The sequence below is a fragment of the Ctenopharyngodon idella genome, chromosome 10 (assembly GCF_019924925.1).
Source record: "Ctenopharyngodon idella isolate HZGC_01 chromosome 10, HZGC01, whole genome shotgun sequence".
In the NCBI taxonomy this organism is placed as follows: Eukaryota; Metazoa; Chordata; class Actinopteri; order Cypriniformes; family Xenocyprididae; genus Ctenopharyngodon; species Ctenopharyngodon idella.
Window position 1 is genome coordinate 38,438,783 of NC_067229.1, and position 18,936 is coordinate 38,457,718.

General features: G+C 36.4%; 1 protein-coding gene and 1 long non-coding RNA gene across 2 annotated transcripts in view; one reads left to right on the plus strand and one right to left on the minus strand.

Moving 5' to 3' along the window:
• LOC127520885 (uncharacterized) overlaps positions 1-2,269 on the minus strand; it is a 31,174-nt gene extending 28,905 nt beyond the window's left edge. Inside the window, exon 1 of the long non-coding RNA XR_007932223.1 lies at positions 2,037-2,269. This is a non-coding gene — a long non-coding RNA (uncharacterized LOC127520885). The remainder of the gene's footprint in view (positions 1-2,036) is intronic.
• The window catches only part of ntm (neurotrimin), a 328,723-nt gene continuing 310,863 nt past the window's right edge, over positions 1,077-18,936 (plus strand). Inside the window, exon 1 of the mRNA XM_051909561.1 lies at positions 1,077-1,365. Coding sequence (XP_051765521.1) covers positions 1,305-1,365 — 61 coding nt within the window. The 5' untranslated portion in view covers positions 1,077-1,304. The remainder of the gene's footprint in view (positions 1,366-18,936) is intronic.

Sequence of the window (18,936 nt, forward strand, 5' to 3'; positions counted from 1 at the left end):
TATGTCTATGCTCTATCGGCTTGTTAAGTCGTGACATAAGGAACGCCGTTTTCGGGTCTAAGCCTCGACTCGTTTCACTTGAGAATGCCATCGACGACCGTTTATGAGCGCTATTTATTCATATTAAACATCAATCATTTAAAAAAGTTAAACATTTTAAATACTTACAGTCTACACAACAGTCTCCGTGCTCACAGCGCACAGACATTAATATTTTAACGATTTATAAAAGATGAATCATTGTCTGGCCATCTGGAATTTTGGTATGGAGATGAAGGTTATAATTATATATTTTTTGTAGTGTTACACCACATCGTGTGTGTATATTAGCACCATTTGTTGTTTTCTTGTGGTATGAGATAGAGAGTTTGGACCCGGAAGCGCTGCCGCATGACGTCATACTTAACCGTATAGGCGCTTAGTTTCTCCATTACAAAGTGACCCTGTCCTCGCATGCATAATACAGCATTTTTAATCGTTTTCGCGGACCGTTTTGACAACTTTGTCGTCTCTACGTGAAAAACGCAAAAGAAAACTTTTCCGTGTTTAGTATAGCTACATTGTCGTGTAAACGTAGGCTACCCTGGACTTTTCTGGACCTCGGCGATTTAACCTCTCCGTAATGTCATCGGCCATTTTAAATGCGCGAGCCCTTAAATTAGAGTGGATTCTGATTGGCTGTCAGTGTTTTATCGTTCAACAGCAGGAAAAAAAATCGTTCTGTGATCCAAACGATATCATTTCTCTGTGGTGTGGACACTGCTATTGTTTTAAACAACAGCACTTGATATTAACACATTTTAAGTAGGCTTATATGTATATTTCTAAGCTACTTTCATTTGTAGCAGACATATATGCTGCTCGTTCTTCGTTAATAAAAGACCAATTTCGAGACAGTGGAGTGAATTAGGCTAATTTGGGATGCAGGAACCAGTAAAAACAGTGCTAAATAATAACTGGTGTATTAAATAACTAAGCAATAAAACAAACCGCCTTAGGATATGCAGCAAATACACCATTTGGACACTAACCCAAGCATTGCACTTCAAATGCACAGTCACATTTCTTGAGCAAATGAAAACAGCGGGTTCTTTTAATCCTGTGGAAGCCTAGCCACATAAGCAATACCTCACTGAAGGAGGGACTTCTCAGCGTCTGCGTAGGTGAGTGAGTGAGTGCCCACTTCACAGTTACTTAGAGCTGGGACTACACTTCCACTTATTCCTCCGGATTTTCAAATTGGTATTTGCAAGAAGGAAAACAATCACGCAGACCTCACGCGCACTCGATCCGCTCCAGACACCATGAAGAATCCCGTGTGCTGGGTCGTCCTGACTGGAATATCCATCGCTTTTATCCAACAAGGTAAGATGAATCTTTTCGGGAGATTTAAATATTATCCGGAAAGTTTTTTTTTTTGGCAGGAATATCAGTGGCTTTCATTTGGAGATTATTGTGTGGGTCTCGTGTTGGACGCACTCGCATATCAAAGACAAGTGCAACTATGTGGCGGTTTCTGCGGCTTTAAACTGTTAAGATGGGCATAATTCTGCTTGGCTTTTGTTTTGTATTTTAAGGATTTTAGACGAAGGGCTGATGGTTTTGATGTATTTTCAGCATTTTAGACGGAGGACTGATGGCTTTGACTACATATTCACGTTTGAAAGTTTTGTGAAAAGCGCACGGGATATGGTGAGAGGACTGTCTTTCCAAACGCGTGCACTTGTTTCACATCTGCGTGACTGCGCAACAGTGTAATGAGTGAGTTCAGAGAGCAGTTCCCATATTAGTTTCTGATAAACTGGTTTAAGTTGGTTGCAGAGATATACTGAGTTGTGTTTAGCTGAGTTAAGACGGGTTAATCTGCCGAGGAAATGACCTCTCGTGCTAAACATATGCCCTGTCAAGAGGACGCGTTGTCTCGCTTGCTTGTTAGAGATGTACTTTGCTGTTGATGCATGATTTGGTGAAGAAACGAAGCACTAATACGCGGGATAGTTCACTAAAAATGTAAAATTCTGTCATTATTTACTCACCCTCTTGTCTTTTCTTACCCAGTATACAGGAGAGAAAAGTATAACGTCATGGTCGTCTTTTCCAGTGAAAAACAATGGATAGGGGTGAATGTCAAGAAAAAAAAAACATAAAACAAGTCCATATGTCTTGTATGATACATTACAAGACTTTTGAAGTCATATGACACCGACTGTGTCTGTGTGAGGACTGGAACTCGTGATTTTCGCTAGGCTCTCCATATTTTTGATCCCGATTTCTGGTTAGTGAACGAATGATTCACTTGAATAGGATCTTTGTACGGAATCGGTTGATCCATTTCACTTGACCGATGCATTTAAAATATCCAAATTGCTCGTTCAGCCATCGAATTGATTCAATTTGTGAGTTCGACTCAATTATCTGGTCCCATCTAATGGAAATTAATCTATTTTTAATGCATTTTATTATAATGAAATAGGCCTATAATATATGCAATTTCTAAATGCATTATCTTATTGGAAATACAAAAAATGTTTTAATTTCTAGTCAAAATGTTACTTGATGTATGGTGAAACGTCAAACTTCTCTCTGGTGACTTATGCTGGACTTCTCCAGTCATTTAGTCAACTTAAAGTCACCATAAAATCAAAATGGACAATTATTTTTTTATGGGATATTGCAATATTTATTGTAAATTATTTATCTATTTACATAATAATTCTAATTTTTTTTTTTAATATATGTGCCTTTGTGATCTTGTGGTAGATTTTACCCTATGCACCTGACTTTACCCTATGCACCCAGACACCCACAATATTATCCTCAGGTGAATGCCACTCTGCCCGCAAAGCTTGACGCCTAAGTGTAACTACTCTGACCGCATATGATGCCTAAGAATTAAAGTTACCTGACCGCAATCAGAACCCCGCCTAAGAGTCTCACTCTGAGTCTAAAGATGTCTCGTCCCCTTTTGAACACAATCATTTAGGAAAAAGGTCTTTAGTGTTCCTATGCTGCACAGCAAAAAAACAAGACTCCAGACTATGCCTTAGAATATGCTTTAATCACGGCCGTAGGACCTCATATCAATCACAGAGAATCCCACCAGCAAAAAGCAAAAAAACAAACATTTAAATTGCACACAAGGAAGTATTTATATCAACTTTTTAAAAACAGAATTGTTTCTACTCCTGTTTGTTGGTGAAATATAAATATTTAAACGACAATAAACTGTAATAACTTTCATGACAGATTTATTCAAAAATACATGAAATAATAACAGGTTAAGTAAAGATATAATGAATATGTAATAGTGCATATATATAGCAAAAAGCTCTTCTCTAGAGTAATTTTTTCTAGTTGACTGAGTTTACGGACATTGAATAGCTTTCTTGAAGTAAATGTAATGTTAAGTTACACTGTATAGCCTAAGCTGATTTACTGACATCTTTCCGCAGTTGAAACACTGATTGAACAATTACATGAGACAGGATTCATTTGCAAGTTGTAATGTATCTTTCAACATACCTTCTGATGTTCATTCATGTTTATTTTGTGCTGTAACTAGTAGTAAAGAGGAGATAAGATGATTGGTTCACATGTGCTTGATCCGTGTTGCCGCTTGAGCTGAGATGGCTACAGTGATCTGTCACGGCGTATTAAAGAGCACCAAAACGACATTTATTGTTTGAGTTCCATAATAAAATTGACAGAATTTTAAAGTTGAGACTTTGCTCCATATTAAAATAACACAAAGCTTTTTTGTTCACACAGACTAAAAGATTTTAGATTTAAGAAACCACATCATTACATATTCAAATCGAGAAATTAATATGATCAAATTCAGAGCTAGTGTCCACACAGCTGACATGTTTAACTGCTGTAGCTTATCCACATTATGTGCACGGTTAAAACCTGCCATCGGAAAAATGGTAATTAAATGTCTGTTTCGGTCACTGATTTCAGCCCTCCAAAACCATTTCGGCCGGAAATCGTAAATAGCTGTTTTGCCCGAAAAGTTTGGTAGCCGGAAATTCGGTGCATCCCTAAGGACAACCTGTCTCTCACAGCTATAGCCAACCCCAACGATCCAATCAATTTCTTGATAGACAAAATCAGGTCCTGCCCTACATTTATTCTTGTTCAAAAGTTGTTTCACTCAGATATATCCATCACAATAGGAAAGAAAAGACTATCGCAACTCTCCCTTTCTTACAGTTGACTGCAAGCTCACATTCAGATCTGCTATCATCTAATCAACAACCGAAGGATAAATCCCCGCCATACATTGTTTTCTTTTCCGAAAATTTGTTTTGCTCGGATGTGCATCACAATACGGAAGAAAAGAACTGTCATTTCTGTTACATTGCAACTTAACAATCTCACTGAAGTTGATAATTTTCTGTGAATAAAGACTTGAAAATTTGAGTTTGTTCACTACACAAAGCTATCGTATGACTTCAAAAGACTTGTAATATAGCGCACAATATGAATGTATTATAAAAGTGGTCCATACATGTTAAGTTTTTGGCTTTTTTGAGGCTCACATTTTCAGTCACCATTTACTGTAATTGTATGAAAAAACAGTGACTAGCACAACCTTCATTTTTTTTCCTCTTAGTGTTCAACAGAAGAAAGAAAATCAATTGAATTGACATAAGGCTGAGTAAATCATGACAGGATTTTCAATTGTAGGTGAGCTAATATTGATTAACGTCAAAATTTAAGTCTCAGACATGGTAATGCCTAGTTGTGTTCAAGGAAAACTTCTTTTTTAAAAACAAATACAAGTGGTGACTTTAAGGTCAAATAAAAATGGAAAATGTGGTAAGTACTCTATTCAGTCTGGTCCTCAAGTGCTCGTAACAGAATCCACATACTCAGCATCTGACCGTGACATGTCCCTCTTCAAAAAATGTTATGTATCCTAAGCAAATATACATACTTGTCCTTGTAGCCCACACTGTCTGTACAAGCAGCTTCCACTAGTGTAGAATTAGACTTGTGTTTAATGGAGGTTGTCAGGGGTTAAGTGTTTTTTTTTCCCCCTTTGGGACAGAGGGATGGAGAGAGAAGATGTCATTGGTTGCCAGTAAGTTGCCAGGAAGCTACAGACTCTCCTGCAGTGCTCAAGCCAACATCCCCCCAGGCCTGAACTGTCCATTGAACCCCCTGTCACTTTTCTAACTCTCTCTCAGCCAAGGCAGGAATTATATGTCATTAAATTGAAATTTGGTGCCACAGCTGTGGTCCAGCTTCACACAGAGAGAACAGAGTACAGTGATTTAATAGAGAAAACTTCCCTTTGAAATAGACTTTAGGATCATCTCTCAAGAAGAATTCAACTCATGAAGTTTAATCAGTGGTTGACAGCGGAGCAAGAAGCGTCTTTACAGTAAAAATAGAATCTACAATAGTTATAATTCCCAGAAATTAACATCTAGGGCAATGTATTAAATATTCATAATATATTTGAGATAATTTGACTGACTATATGAAATATGACTATATGACTATATGAATTAAACAACATAATGAATATCATGGAGGATTTTTATTTGGCCATAATCTTTCTTATGATGTCACTATACCAGGTTAATTTGCATTTGAGATATATGTAGATATAGATAGATAGATATATAAAATAATATATATATATATATATATATATATATATAGGTCAGGTTTTGTCAAAAGGCTTCACAATATTCAGATATATTTGTTTTAGCCATAATTAGGACATGCAACAGTGTAGTCAGTGTACTCTTAATGTTAAAATGACCTGATCTTTAGTTTGTAGAAGCCTTTTATTAAGATATCAAATGCAACTTCATCTTTCCAAAGTGACACAGTCCCGCTGAGTCTCAGCGTGATGTGTTATTACGCAAATTAGACCCATTAGGTGTTGATGACGACAGAAAGTAAGTGGTGCCGATTTCAGCCCTAAGATGTAAAATGATCTCTCTGCTAATTTCATCAAAAGGACAAGAGGGCTCACACATTTTCTCAAGTGAAATGTTATTGTGTGTCTCCATTATATTGACGTAGCCTTTACGACCACAATTACTTCTCAGTTTGTTGTTGTGCCTTTCATTCCAATTACTTGGAGGGAATGTGATTTTTAGTGTTTACTGAAATGCGTTTTCCTTAATAAGAACACAAAAACGACTCATTCCAGCAAACTAATTCAGAAATCCTCACATCTGCAGGGAGTCCTGTGAAGCTGGAGTAATTTTGGTTGTGAAAGAATAGAAGATTATAAGATGTATAATAAATTTGGTTTCATTGTGTGTGTGTGTGTGTATATAGTTGAAGTAGACAATGGTTTTGTGTCAAAAGCTTTAAAACCAATTTCCCATCTGTTTTGGCTTTTTTTTGTGTGTGTGTGTCCATGTAAATTCATGCCTAAAAATTGAGTTGGCAGTGGCTAGTAAGTAGCTTTAGAGCTAATCTCAGACTCTCTGACTTTTCTATGAGCATCAAGCCTGCTTGTTTATTCCATAAGTAATAAGGAATAGTATAAAATAGCCTTCATATATGATGCAAACAGCAATGTCCTAGTGATCCTAGTGGCCCCAGCACTGTTCATTAAACATCTGCCGCAGTGATGTGAGAAGAATCTGTCAGACACTGTGCTCATTCACAAAAGCCAATCGAAGAAAAGTACAGCATTGTGTCCAGTGAGTGATTCTGTGAAGTATGAATGACCTAGAGGTTTAGATTAGGACTTGGTGCAGTGAACATCCATAGATGGGGCTATTCATGGGTTGTCATGTCTGAAGAATGCAGCTTTCATAAGTTGGCAGCCCAATATCGCTGTTTCTATGTAACCAGCATGTCAAACAAAATGCAATTGGAAAACTTTTAACATTTCAAATATTCGCTTAGGGACAATCATGTGATTGTTCAAAGCCGTGAGCACTTTAAGAATCCTGGAAGAAGCTGCAGTTTCTGACCTATATTTGTCTTAAAAACAGTGTCCAAAATGGTATGTTTCAGGTTTGAGTTTTGTGACATTAATGGCTGTTCCTTTTCATGCTTCTGGAGTCTTACTGTTCTGAAGCTAATAATAAGACGTGTTTTAGCCAGTGCTGTTACTTTGGAAACTCTTTCAAAATGGCACACGGCTGGAACATGCATGCTCTTTCTCTGGAAGCATTAATGAACCTGTCAAACTCTTCTACACTCACCGAGAGGCAAACATCTCTGATCGTACAGACTGCATCTCAGTCTTATGATTGTAGCGACTTCACTGGCAGAGGTCATGAATGGCTTGAAACATTTTGAATGGCTTTACCATTTCATCACATAAAAATGCGACACTAAAGCTATCTATAGCACAAAATTACATAAAAATGTGCTTGTTTTATACATATTTAGTAATTGTTGATCTTGTGCAAGTCAGAGGTTAGCTGCTGTATAATTAATTGCAACGTTGTACACTAAATCCCTCCAAGTTTTGTATAAAGTAGATATTAACCATATCCAGCATATCTAGCCGGGATGAGTCATTCGCTGGTCTTAGTAACATTAAAAGCTGTTTTTGGAATAACAAGGACGTTTTCAGTTCTAAAGTGTGATGACCTCTTATATATCAAAAGCTCAAGGAAAATTTGATTTCTCAGTTCATGACCCCTTTAAAATTTTCAAGTGTGTGACCAGCCTTAAAAATCGAATTATTTTTTTTCTCTTTGAGGGCCACTTATGTTAGTCAAGAAGAATTCTTGCACCAACTTTAATTTTACCTGACCATTTTCCACACTCTCTCTGACTGTTTTTGTTGCTGTGCCTTTAAGACTTCTATGTAATTGCCCTTTAATAACATTTAATGGTTGCGTATAGTTGATGTGGTTAATCCTTGAATAATGACCTCTTTACAAAGCATGCATTGCATTGTGGGATTATGTGATATTGAATAATCATGTTAATAACTGCAATGATTGTGATGGCAATATAAAATTAAGCAACATAATGAATATTGTAATGATTTTTTAATCACCTTTTAATCCTAAAGAGCATATCATTACACTAATTTCACCCCTTTTCTTGTGAATCGCGAGTATGTAAGTGAGTTAACAGATTTTTAATAGCCTGATTTAAACTTAAGTAGCAAAAACATAATTTGATCCATTTCTGTGAATTAGCCCAAACTGTGTTTGAATCAATTCAAAACTCTGATTCAGCAATTTGTTTGTCATTTCTCAAGAACGTTCACGTTAATGTTCATTATAGCAGTACATTTCCATATGCTAACTCATTTTTCTTAACCGTTTGAAATAAATTAGATTTTATTTATTTATTTATTTATTTTTTTTGTGAAATGACTCCTACTACTGCTAGTGGTGTTGAAGATCAGTGTTGTGCTGTTGTTCATCTAACAGATGGTGGATAGTGATTGAGCAGCACACGTTGAGACTCTAATCCCTATGTTTTTGATTAGTACGTGGTCTCTATGAGGAGTAAAGAGGTAGAGTAAAGCCTGGACATTTCAATTAGAGCTATCAGGGATTGTGCTGTTACCCCGCACAAACCCTGATTAAAAAAGCTCTGCTAATCTATCAGAGTGCTGCTACTCAGCTTTTAAGAAATAATGGGCGTTACTTGTCAATACAGAAGTCTTCCAACAGAAAATGGCATATATCGGATCAATCAGCCTTTCAGTTGAAGCCAAAATGACTTTGAGTAGTGTTATGAATCCAGCAAGCATAGTTTTTTCTTTATTACATTACATTTAAAGTTTTCATCATTTTAATTTCTAAACGTTCACCTGGAAAGTTAGCTTTCAAAGCTTCTTGCAAGGACTCAGTCAACATGTTGTCATAATCTTATCACGTTCTTTGAGTTAAATCTAATATGTGTGAAGTGTAATGAAAAGAAGACACAAGCTTTTAAAGCTGAAATTACGGTTGACTCAGCATTCACTGAATAGCTTTCCGGCGCGACTTTTGCTTTGCTCGTTGAATTTCATGGAGGCTTATGGAAAGCTTGTCATAATTAATGTTAAATGCTTGAGTGGAAATCTTAATGGCCTTTTTGGGTCACTGTTGAAATGGAATTTTCTCATTAATCATAGGCTCTTTGTTATCTGATTTTTTTTTTTTCTCCTTTTACAAATACTTCACTTATGCTAACGAGTAGTTCTGTGCAAAATTTCTTCCTCACACCCACGTTGCGGTTTGAAAGAAACATTTGTCCTTGAAGACGTACAACATTCTCACTCTTGAATGAAATGATGCATTGATCAATCTAGTATACAAAGTCATGTACATCATAACATGAATTTACAACAAATCTAGGGAATTATAGACAGCGTTTTGTGTGGGGAAATCTAGTATGCTGAATTCCCTGGTTGTTCCGCTTGTGTTTCATTTGCCATTAGCATTGGAAATGAGTAATTTCCACAGGCTATCAAATCACAATAACCTCTTAAGCGAGCTATGGAAATATTCATTCCCTTGAGAAGTTTTGTTATAAGTGGACCCTGCGTGGCTCAACAACTTGCCAGCGGTTGGAGGAATTCATCTGGTTGAAATCGATGATGTCAGCTCTCTTGTCACACACATCAAACAAGATTTGTGACCCAAATCTTGTAAATATAAATATTTCACAGTTTCATAGTTCATTTTTCGCCTCCTTAATAACATTAGATTAAGTTAGGACCGATAATAGCTCATCTCATTAAAATTTGACACTTAATCAAGCAATGTTTGCAATCGCTCATTTGCATGCCCCAGCAGAATTAGAAGTAGTGGTTGCATATTTATCAGGATGCTTTAATAAGGATGTAAGTGTTCAGGGCATAAAATATAGAGCTCAAGAGCTTTTTTTTTTTTTTTTTTTTTAATATATGATGAACATTTTTTTTTTTTTTTTGAAAATCTTGATGTAAATGTAGTTTTCCTTCCAGTTTTTTTTTTTGTCTTTTTTTTATCACTAACATCCAGGTCTATCTCTCTCTCTCTCTCTCTCTCTCTCTCTCTCTCTCTCTTTTTTTTTTTTTTGTACTCATTATGACAACATCTAGATTGCAGTGGTCATCTTTGGACCACTTCAGATGACTTTGCCATGTCATTGAATAACATCTTTAGATTCACTGCAGTAGTCATGGCGCAATTCAAGTCACTGACTACTTAATCTTCAGGTCAGCCACTAAATTATAAAATGAAATGCTAATACCGGTGAGTACAACCTTAGAAATTCAATATTCCCTCTGATATGAGCTAAGGTAGAGGTTTATGTAAGGAATGCTCAAGAGTGTGTCTGCTACATCTGTAATATAATAATGCTTCTCTTAGGGACTCACCTTGTATCCTGCAGTCTAGATTTTATATATTTATATGCTGCCTGCTGTGAACGTGGAAATTAGAGCAAAACGACATATAGAGAGACACAGATGAGAAGAGAATATGAGTTGTTATTTTGAGAAAATCTTTTTTTTTTTTTTTTTTTTGTCCTCTACAGCCAGAAAGTCACATTTTGTCTGAGATGACAGAATTGCTAGTCAAAGCTGACTTAAAATTCTCACAGTGTAGTTCAGAAGTTTTCTACTAGGATTTTATCGAGCAGTGACTGCTCCATAAAATCAAGGATAATTGATGATAAATATAATCAACTGTGAGTTTCATTGATTACTTTGATATTTTTGCACAGTGAACAAAGAACCTACATGTCTATGAAAACAATAATTAAGCATATTTACTTAGATTTTATTGTGTTATTCTTTTTTAATGTCAGCATTTGACAAAAATAGTGCATTCTAAAGCAAGCAAGTGATTAAATGGCACTGTCATTGTCTCCAAATACTATAGAAGGCACTCGTGCACACTTTTTAAAGGGGTCATGACATGAGAAATTAAATTGACCTTGATCTTTTGGCATCTAAGAGGTCTTTGTGTCATTAATACACCCTGCAAATTCCATAACTTAAAACGTCCTTGTCATCAGTAAAAAAAAGCATTTACAGTGTGTAATCAAGCTGTGAAAATACGTTTGAGTCCGAGGTGTTGAAATCCAGTATAAATTAATAAAAAAAAAACGCTTCATAACCCCTTCAAAAGGCGACATGAAACAAAAATTTCTAAACGCATGTTAGCCATTTTAAAGTGAGCAATTCATCCAAGTTCTTTTTTTCCTTTTAAATTTTTGACCTCATAATTTTAATTAATTAAATTATTGTCAAGCTTCTGGTGGAACAGCAGACTTCTCCAATCATTTAATCCCCTTTCTAACTATGGTATTGACTGCAGCTCGCATTCAGATCTGTCTCCATCCAATCAACAACATAGAACCAGTTCTACCAGAAAGACTCGGGAGGCAAGATAATGTAACAATATTATTTATTAACGATCAGCAAGCAAATATTATGAGATAAAGTTCTTTGGCGTAGGCCCCTTCCTGAGGGTTGTGGACTCTGCATTTCCTGCCTGGAGATAAAGGCAGGGGTGTAGCTGACCCCCTGGGAGGTATGGACAGGGACCATCCTGGTAGTGGTGGGGAGGATGGAGGTGGAGGTTGGCATCAGCATTTGCAAACTCAGACATGTGTAAGTACTGATCTATTATACTCCAAGTGTAAGATAATGATTGGTTAGATCTAAACTAATAAGTGATGTAACATTAGAGTCTTCCCGGCAGAGCTTACGCTAGATCTTTCATTTCATAGAACCACTTCAGTTACATCATGACTCTAACAGCACTTTGGCCCTGTTTACACCTGGTATTAAGATTTTGGTCGATCAGATCACAAGTAGACAAGGCAGGCACATACACATTTACACCTGGTGTTTTAATTGGTCCCTTGTCCACTTTCAACCACTTCTGTCCTGATTTCTTTGAGGGGAGGGTCTATGGGCAGGTAAATGTATGGACTTTTTCAGATCTTTTGATCTAATGGACAAAATAAGCTTGTGCAATTTACATATGAATGCACACTGAGATGAAGGAAAATATGAAGCATCAGCTTTCGTTTCTGCTTTGATAGATACAAGACCACACCGAACGCTGAGTACGTGTTAGAAATCAGGAATGGTGAGAGAACATTGTGCTTGGTACATTTTTTTTTGTCATCAAACCAAACTTAGGTCTTCAGCTGACAAAGTTGTGTAACTTTGGTTATTTAATCTATTTTTCGGCTTTCAAACTATAATTTTTTTTGTCTAATGTATTTTTTAATTTATTTTTAATTTCCAGATTTCTGATCTTTCTGCTTTGCAACTGGACAAAAACTAACAAGTTTTTTATATACTTGTTAGTTAGCAACCTCAGATACTGTTTTCCTTTACTGGCCTCACCTGAACCACAGATCTCGACCAGGTACATCACAGCTGTCAGCAAAACATTAGCCTGCTGTTTTTTTTTTTTTTCTCTCTAATGTTCAAAGGATACTTGGAGCTGTTCTTTGATGGGTAAAAAATAACCCTGCTGTATCCTTGAAGGCGGCATTGCAACGGTGCTGGAATGCAGCTCATTAGCTGTAGTGAGAGAGACGTTTCAAACTATGATTGCTGTTGATTACTGTGGTGGGCTGTGTGCAGAGATGTTAAGATGTGAGAGAGGACCTAAAAATCATTTCAGGTAGAATATATTCATTAGAGCCTTCATATATGCACCCAGTCCATAACATCTCACTGACTACTCATCAAATTAAGTATTGTTGGGACAATGTCTTGTTATAGCTCACGGAGAGCCGTATACATCAGGATTAAGTTGAGTGCCTTATTTCAGTTGCCTTTTCTCTCTGCAGTGTTTATTCTTGTACGGTTATTGCAAATAAGCTTAAGGAACTGCAAGCTCAGCCTGTGCTTCTATTAGAAATGATGAAGATATTTCTGAGGAGAGGTTTAGAGGGACCGTGGATCAGTGCTTATTGGTCCGTACATGGTTTTCGACAAAAGACAAGCACCCGTTGTGACATCAATAAATCCCACGCTATACAGTGGGATGCCATTTAGTTTAAAATCTAAATTAGGAAATCCCAGCAGCAATACTAGAATGATTCATTACATGGTCTCTTTGCATACACTATTGAGCTTTAAAGTCACTCATTTATTTTATCTTTCCCACCAAATGGTGAGATTTCCGATTATTTACTTTTATTCACCCCTCCCCCAAGTTTTCGCATCTTTTTGCTTTGCAGCTGGATAGTGTGAGTAGCTTCATAATGTGTTTATTTGTATGCACAGGTATTATGAGAGATTTCATTTCATGTTTACTTTAGTATGCATGAGTTGTTTACTTTGCTTTAATCTCATTTCATTTTATCATTTTTTTTGGCCTGATATGTAGTTTATTCCAGTAGGACTATGAACTATTTTAAAATTAAAATACGAATTATGGATCAGCCCTCTACAGTAAACTGACCTCATTGTTTATGTTCGACTGTAGCTCTGAGACTGATGCATAAATATTATGGTGATGGCAATCTATAAAGATTGATTTTGGTGGTGTGGGTCTCTGGGAAGGCAAAGTTACACATTCAAGGGAGCATTTGGGAAGCCCACATTTAAATGCATGACTTCTCAGACTATTTTTTATGAGAAATGAAATAGATTTCTCTCCAAACTTTTATTGGGTCATATTGAGGCTCTGCTTAAACGCCTCGCAAATAAATAGAAAGCAACACAGATTTCTCCCTCTCGCACATTACAGAACGAGGTGTTAAACAATTTGTGAAGTCATTCAAAGGTGACATATTTTTGATTGATTTTTCCCTGTACTTGGATAGAAATGTGCGATTAGCACCAGGAATGATACTTGTCCTCTAGTAAAATTTGCACTCACTCAAAAAAATTTATTGTTGGATTTACTTAAAAAAGAAGTGTCACGTGGTTGGTAATTTGTACAAATAACAATTTAGTTGTATGAACAAAAGAAATTCAAGTAAAGCTGACAACATTTGTTTGAGTAAATACAAACTATTTGAATTTGTCACTGTTACGTAATATTTATATGTGCAGTTTACTTAATAATGTTATGTTAAATTTATAAAAGATATTGCGTAAGGTGAACACATTTGTTGACTTAATTTGCCTTACAAAATGCACTCAAAAAAAAAAAAAAAACTAAAATTAACTAAATTTAAGTGAGAGCAATAAACATGCATATATGAGTGCCCACAGCCTAAACACAGGCGCCACTCTTCTGCATAATGGTAACCACAAAATTCAAAAACGTTACAGAAACTCCTCTAAATGTCTAACATAACTGAACATTAAACACTAACATAAACTAACACCATCTTTCCCTTTACTGACAAACATTTAAAATAACACTTTAATCCCTAAATTTACTCTCCTAATGCAGTTCCTTGTGTTTTACTCTGCAATGTTAAATTGACTGAACAAACACTTAAGTATTTTTAGTAGAAACAACTCAGTTAAATTAAGTTCATGTAGTTACATGAGTTTAAGTAATGTGAAAAAGGATGGTTTGAGTGAAACTAACAACAGTGAAAGTTAATTTTTTTTGAGTGCTCTCTGAGTGTTTTTAATCAGGAAATGCAATGTTGTTAGGTTTACGTTGAGATTAAAAGAGGAGGCTTGGACAGGAATAGGTGAACGCAGCCCTCGAGCGGACTGACATCCAGGTGCAAGTGGTAAGTCTCCTCTGTGAGCATGACTCTTCAGACAAGACAAGTCAAGGAAAAGCAGCACCCACGTATAACCAAGCCATGATTTCCGACACCTTAACTCAGTCACAGGAGTGAGGGAGCGCCTGGTAGACACACTCCATTTAGAAACATCCTGTGCTTTCCTCGCTCATGTCGCAATTGTGTATTTTTATCCTTTTTCAAAGAGTTGCTATAGATTCATGAAATGTCATGATAAATAACAAGCTCCTATGGATTTGAGCCACAAACTTGTTTGCTGTTTGTCCAAAGATTGGAAGGACTTCACATGATGAAAACCTTGTCGCAGTGTAGCTGTGCTGCAGGATTCTGGTTTCAGTGGAAGAGTCGGGGAACAAAATAAGTTCCCCTGGGGTGATTTGTACTCCTCCGAAAGGGAAGAACCTTAGTGAAAATTTTCCACAGAATAATAAAAAGGAGTTTGAAAAGGTTTTGAAATCCAACCAAAAGTTTTTTTTTGAATGGTCTGATTTAGTGTTTCTCAGAATAACTACGATTTTGTTGGTGCTTCTTGTCGTTAAAGGGATAATTCACCTAAAATTTAAAATTTTGTCATAATTTACTAACACTTATATTGTTTCTAACCTGTGACTTACTTTCTTCTGTGGAACACAAAATTTATTGGTCACTTTTTTTTTTTTTTTTTTTATGGAATTACAATGGCAGATTTTTCATTTTTGAGTGAACTAGTTCACTAGGAGAGATTTGAAAATGGTAATCAAGATGCCGTGGTTTTGAAATAGTTATTTTCTAAGCATCTACAGTCAGTGTAAACAAAAGCTCCTCAGGGCAAGACAATGCAGTAGTGAAGACACCAATTTTTTTCTCAGCATTAGGAGAAACTCTTGAAAAAGTCATGAAATGTTATAACATTTTCACAGCTGATCTAGCTAATACTTGTGCAAAATAACTTTTTGTGTCATTAAGAATAATAAATCAGAGTTGTTCCCTCAAATTTTCATCACAGGTTTGTGATGCAGTCAGTCACTTGGAGGACATGGTATACCTTGCCATAGGCACGGAGAAACAGGCATGCTGTCAATAATCAATTAGCCTGCCGGCACCTCCGCATGAGCTTCTGAAGGAGTCGGTTTGGAGTGTTCACCTTCTCTCTCATTCACGAGTCAGTAATTTCAGCCTTGCTGTTTTCTTTTATTAGATAAAGGCCATAGGCCACTGCATGTGTTCTCTGTGTCTAATCTAACTGAGAAGTTGATGGAGAATTCTGACAATCTGGGTTTAGCTGTGTTTTTAAGTTTATATTAGTTGACATTTAGTGCAAGATGAATGAAAATGAATTGAATAACGTAGAATGAAGTGTAAATTGATATTATCGGGCCTAAAAGGAATATTCAGTGTTACAATACAAGCTCTATTGACAGCATCTGTAACAGAACGTTTGCTTCATATTATGCCATTGTAAGTCCATTTGTGAGGCATTTTACAAGTTTTATTACAAATTGCCTCAGTTTTTTGTTGACCATTTATAATTGACTATGTCACAGCTGCTTCTTAAAGGTGAAGTGTGCAATTCCTGCATTACTAGATTCCCCAAACGAAGATTGTATATTTGTTCCTGAAGACTGCCCACTTGCCGTTGGTCAGTAAACAGATAGCCTGCCCCAACCTCATGCCATTGGTTGAGCCAATTTTGCTTTTGTCGGGCAGGTTTGAATGCTCAAACAAACAGAGCAATGTTTTGATGGCACCACAGAGTAGCCATTTTTACACTTTTCTCTCTATTAACAAATCAGTATACAAATGGCTTACTAGTTTTTGCGTAAGAATGGCAACATGTTTTATTAAATTTTTTATCCATTTGTTTTTCTTATCCAAGTATTTTATCTATATTTGAGGTGTTCTTTGTATGTGCATTGATCAATGTTTATATACGAGGAAAAGCATAAATTAAATGTTTATCGTGTCTCTTCGAAGACTTGGATAACCACTCGATTCATATGAATTTCTTTTACAATCTCTTTTTTAAAGTTTTGGTGAAATGCACTTTCAATGGAGGCACAAAAATCTCTCAGGTTTTGTAAAATGTCTTCATTTGTGTTTGTAAAGCTGAATGAATGTCTTAAGGGTTTGGAACGACACAAGGGTTAGGAATTGGTTACAGAATTTTCATTTTCGGGTAAACTATCCCTGTATATTTTAGACTTTTATATTTTTATATTTTAGAAGTTACTGACCTTCATTTAAAGTAGAGAATAGACAGGATCTAATAAAAAGTGGACTGTGAAGAGACAGTGTTGAACTTGCAATGTGTTGGAGCAGGTATGCTATCCAATATGCCTCAACTCTTGAACTTTTCTGTCATCCTCTTTCTTTACAATTTAGAAGCAATAGTCTTCCTGCACTGTTTGGACTGCACCTCAGTGTTTTGAATAGCAGTGTCATATTGTCCTCTGGGGTAAGGTGAGTTTATTTTAGAAGTTCAGGACAATACCTGCAAGAATAGAAAGGCCATGGAAAAGACAAAATGCACTTATCTCATTTGAGCTATTTAGTGCTTTAGCTGATTACACAAGGTTCATCACATATAGAAAAGACAATAAGAAAAGTACATTCATGATCCATGTTGTGCAGTTTCACTGTGTCAAAAATAACTTTATTATTTTTGAAAATCAGTGACGGTACTGTAAATAGCATAGGGAAAAATTAGCTGACTATGAATGCATGAGACAAAAAAGCTGTCAAAAAGGTTTAGTTTTTGCTATACTGACAAAAGACAAGAATAGAAACAGCTCTGTTGTTGGCTGTCTGCATTGCACAATGTCTCTCTTGCGTTTGTTTGGAAGGTCATTTCTATATTGTCCCTTTTCAGTGCAAAGGATAAACTGAAAGATGTCTGGAATTTGGAGGGCTAAAGGCATGGGTGGACGCTCATTAACATTCCTCGAGCAGCATATTGAGAGCGGTTTCACCATTCTTGTGTAATAGAAAGTCGTTATCTCGTGCTGGGGTTGTTTGGCCATCCGTTCACAAATTAGCTGCCAAACACATTGTAAACTTCATATCAATCTAGATGGCCATTAGAGAATGAATGACCGTCGGGTTATAGGTGAAGCAATAATTCACCCTAAAGACTCCACACCTGAACCTGAATACAAATCAGCAGGCTGATTTGTTTTTTATTTTTTGTAGGGCATTGCATGGTCTGGGCAGCCACAGATTCACTATAAATTCACTTCAAGTTATGACAAGCTCCAAGTATGTCAGGGAGAATGTGAGAATGGAATAAACTGGTGAGAAAGTGTATTCTGTGGCCACAGTTTGGTTATGGACTGATGGAGTTTTGACTCCGAGATGATGAGGTGGAGAAGCTCCAAGAATAATGGTTTTTCCAGAAGTTAGCGCCGAAGCCGTTTCTACAGCTTGTTTGAATAAATTTAGACTCAACTCAAGCTTCCTGCCAGTAAACAAGTCCTTAGGGTTCTTTAGGTTTAGAATGCTTCAACAGTTTTTCACAACTGTTGAATAAAAGACCCATTAAACAATTAAATTAATGTCTAGAGATTTGATTAGCTTTTTCTATGCAAAGGGGAACTCTGACAAGTGAACTCAAAACAGATACAGCAGCATGTATTGTTCTTCATACAGAAAGAAAAAAAAAAAGTTTTTGCAAGCAACTTTAAACTTAACTTGCAGTTAACTTGTTTAAGCCAAAAGAAAAAGTCCTAAAGGCATAGTTCACCCAAAAATGAACATTTTGTCATCATTTACTCACCCTCAAGTTGTTCCAAACCTGTACAGTTGATGGGCCCCATTGACTTCCATAATATATTTTTTTTCCACACTGCGGAAGCCAATGGGGCCCGTCAACTGTTTGGTTACCCGTATTCTTCAGACTATCTTTTGTGTTCAGCATACAGGTTTGGAACAACTTGAGGGTGAGTAAATGATGACAATTTTCATTTTTGGGTAAACTATCACTTTAAGGAGAAAATCTTCCTTCAGATTTGCATAATTGTGTGTATTCTCAACCCATTGAGTGCGTTTACATGCACATTCTTAACCCGATTATGCTTAATAAGCCAACAATGCACGTGGTCATGTGAACGTGTTTACTCGTTTTCCTTTATCAGAGTAAGGCCATAAACATCTTAAGCATAAACCGATCGGCACAGCTAGATTTTTGCCCCTTACATCGATTTCACCAAGTATGTAAACGCATTAACCTGCTTTCTTTCGGCTGAAGTGCGCATATGTGATATGTGACAGGAAAGTGTCCTTACTGTGGATTTAAGCACATACAGACAGAGCAAACATTTTGGAGTAAGGGAGAAGGAAATATATCGCAAACTCAGACTC